The sequence below is a fragment of the Mus pahari genome, chromosome X (assembly GCF_900095145.1).
Source record: "Mus pahari chromosome X, PAHARI_EIJ_v1.1, whole genome shotgun sequence".
In the NCBI taxonomy this organism is placed as follows: domain Eukaryota; kingdom Metazoa; phylum Chordata; class Mammalia; order Rodentia; family Muridae; genus Mus; species Mus pahari.
In genome coordinates, this window is record NC_034613.1 from 37180125 (window position 1) to 37182662 (window position 2538).

A 2538-nucleotide genomic window follows, 5' to 3' on the forward strand; every position below is an offset into this window, starting at 1 on the left:
ATAAAGAATTATTATGATGATGGAACAAATGGGAATGATAGACTGGTTATCAGTAAAGCCAGTGTGCACTTCAGTTTTCTTCTAGTGGCTGTGATTTTGAAAGCCAAATACTAATAATTTTGTTCAGAACAATCTAAACAGAAAAAGGAACTACGAATCAACATAAGATTGACTGAAGGCTCTAGTAGCCTACGTTCGAATGACCAATCAAGATCAAGAAGCACACACACACAAAATTAATAATAATAATTTACATGAAGATGAAGTAGTTTAACAAACTTAACTAGGATTCACCATTAACTTGCTGTGGTGATCTAAAAGACTTCAAGACTCAACTTTGAATGTAAATACACACAGGGCAATTAAGGAAAAGCCATCACCTATTATCTTTAAGAGTGAAAATGACCACAGTTTTGTGAATGCGTATTTCTGCTCTTGGTTGGCATACTTGTCCATTGGTAACTTCAAACATGTTTGGTGAAGAGAGGTAAGTATTACTAGTACAGGTTCAATGTTTTTATTTGCAGTACAGGATACTTAATCTTATTGAAGTAGTCTTTATATGTATATATGTATATATATAGGCATATATATAAATATATGTATATATAATCAATACATAATTACACATATCTATATATACATTATATAATACATATAAGAATATGCATATTATAAATATATACACATATCCATCATTTAGACAAGTATGTCATAGAAGGATATTGATGCAGAGCAAGGATTCAGTTTCATAATGCTCATCATCTTTACATATAATTAAATGAATCTGACAATTTTTGTCTACTCCAATCTATTTTCATGATATCGTGTTTTTAAAACAATTGGGACTTTTTAATAAGTAATAGTAACTCTATTGCTGAATGTATAAAGGTCTGTTCTATTTATTCTTCATTTTTATCTTGGTTATTTTGTTTAATTTCATTTCAAGTGTTATCTTCCTTCTAGATTTCACCCTGAACATCCCTCATCCCACTACCTCTCCTGCCTCCATACCAGTGCTCCCCCATCTATCGACCCACTCCATTTCTTTATTAGAAAACTCCATAACCTGATTCTATTAGTATTAGGATCAGTTAAATACTTTTACATTCACAAATTGTCATGTCTGTGATATGTAAACTTTAGTGTAGTATAGTGAAGTTGATATTGGTAAATTATCCTGTCAAGAAAAACCTACAACAATCAAGCAAGAGTGGTCAAACTGAATGTATATGTTCAGCAATCTTACCCCACTCACTAGATATTATACCCTCTGCAACAAGTTTAAGAAATGTTCCTATAAAAAAGTCACAAGCCTTTCCGAGTGAAAAAGATAATGGACCAAGTCCAACAAGCATCCTCAACTTCATCTGGAAGTAACAAAAATCAAGTAGACACTAAGAGAAACAAGCCTACTTCACCAGTAAAGCCCATGCCACAAAATACTGAATATAGACCGCGTGTGAGAAAGAATACTGACTCAAAAGTTAATGTAAATACTGAAGAAACTTTCTCAGACAACAAAGACTCAAAGAATCAGAGCTTAAAACCCAATCCCAAGGCCTTCAATGATAAGTTACCAAACAATGAAGACCGAGTACGGGGGAGCTTCACTTTCGATTCACCGCATCATTATACCCCTATTGAGGGAACACCTTACTGCTTTTCCTGAAATGATTCTTTGAGTTCTCTAGATTTTGAAGATGATGATGTTGACCTTTCCAGGGAAAAGGCTGAGTTAAGAAAGGGTGAAGAAAGTAAGGATTCCGAAGCCAAAGTTACCTGCCACACAGAACCAAATTCAAGCCAGCAGTCAGCTAGTAAGTCACAAGCCAGTACAAAACATCCAGTAAACAGAGGACAGTCCAAACCAGTGGCACAGAAACAACCCACTTTCCCCCAGTCCTCCAAAGATGGAACAGATAGAGGTGCAGCAACTGACGAAAAACTGCAGAATTTTGCTATTGAAAATACTCCGGTTTGCTTTTCTCTAAATTCCTCTCTGAGTTCCCTTAGTGACATTGACCAGGAAAACAACAATAACAAAGAAAGTGAACCAATCAAAGAAGCTGAACCTACCAACTCACAAGGAGATCCAAGTAAGCCTCAGGCATCTGGGTATGGGCCGAAGTCATTTCATGTTGAAGACACCCCTGTCTGTTTCTCAAGAAACAGCTCTTTCAGTTCTCTTAGCATTGACTCTGAGGACGACCTGTTGCAGGAGTGTATAAGTTTTGCCATGCCAAAAAAGAAAAGGCCTTCAAGACTCAAGGGTGAGAGTGAAAAACAGAGTCCTAGAAAAGTGGGTGGCATGTTAGCTGAAGATCTGACACTTGATTTGAAAGATATATAGAGGCCAGGTTCAGAATATGGTTTATCCTCCGATTCAGAAAATTTTGACTGGAAAGCTATTCAGGAAGGTGCAAGCTCCATAGTAAGTAGTTTGCACCAAGCTGCTGCTGCCACTGCATGTTTATCTAGACAAGCATCATCTGATTCAGATTCCATTCTGTCACTAAAGTCTGGCATTTCCCTGGG

The 2538-nt window shown here is 36.4% G+C and overlaps 1 protein-coding gene across 1 annotated transcript in view; it reads left to right on the top strand.

The window, feature by feature from the left end:
- The first annotated feature begins 470 nt into the window (after nt 1–470).
- Nucleotides 471–2538, top strand: part of LOC115063142 (adenomatous polyposis coli protein-like) — a 4178-nt gene continuing 2110 nt past the window's right edge. The window contains 2 exon segments of the mRNA XM_029534222.1: nt 471–487; nt 1309–2533. Coding sequence (XP_029390082.1) covers nt 471–487; nt 1309–2533 — 1242 coding nt within the window.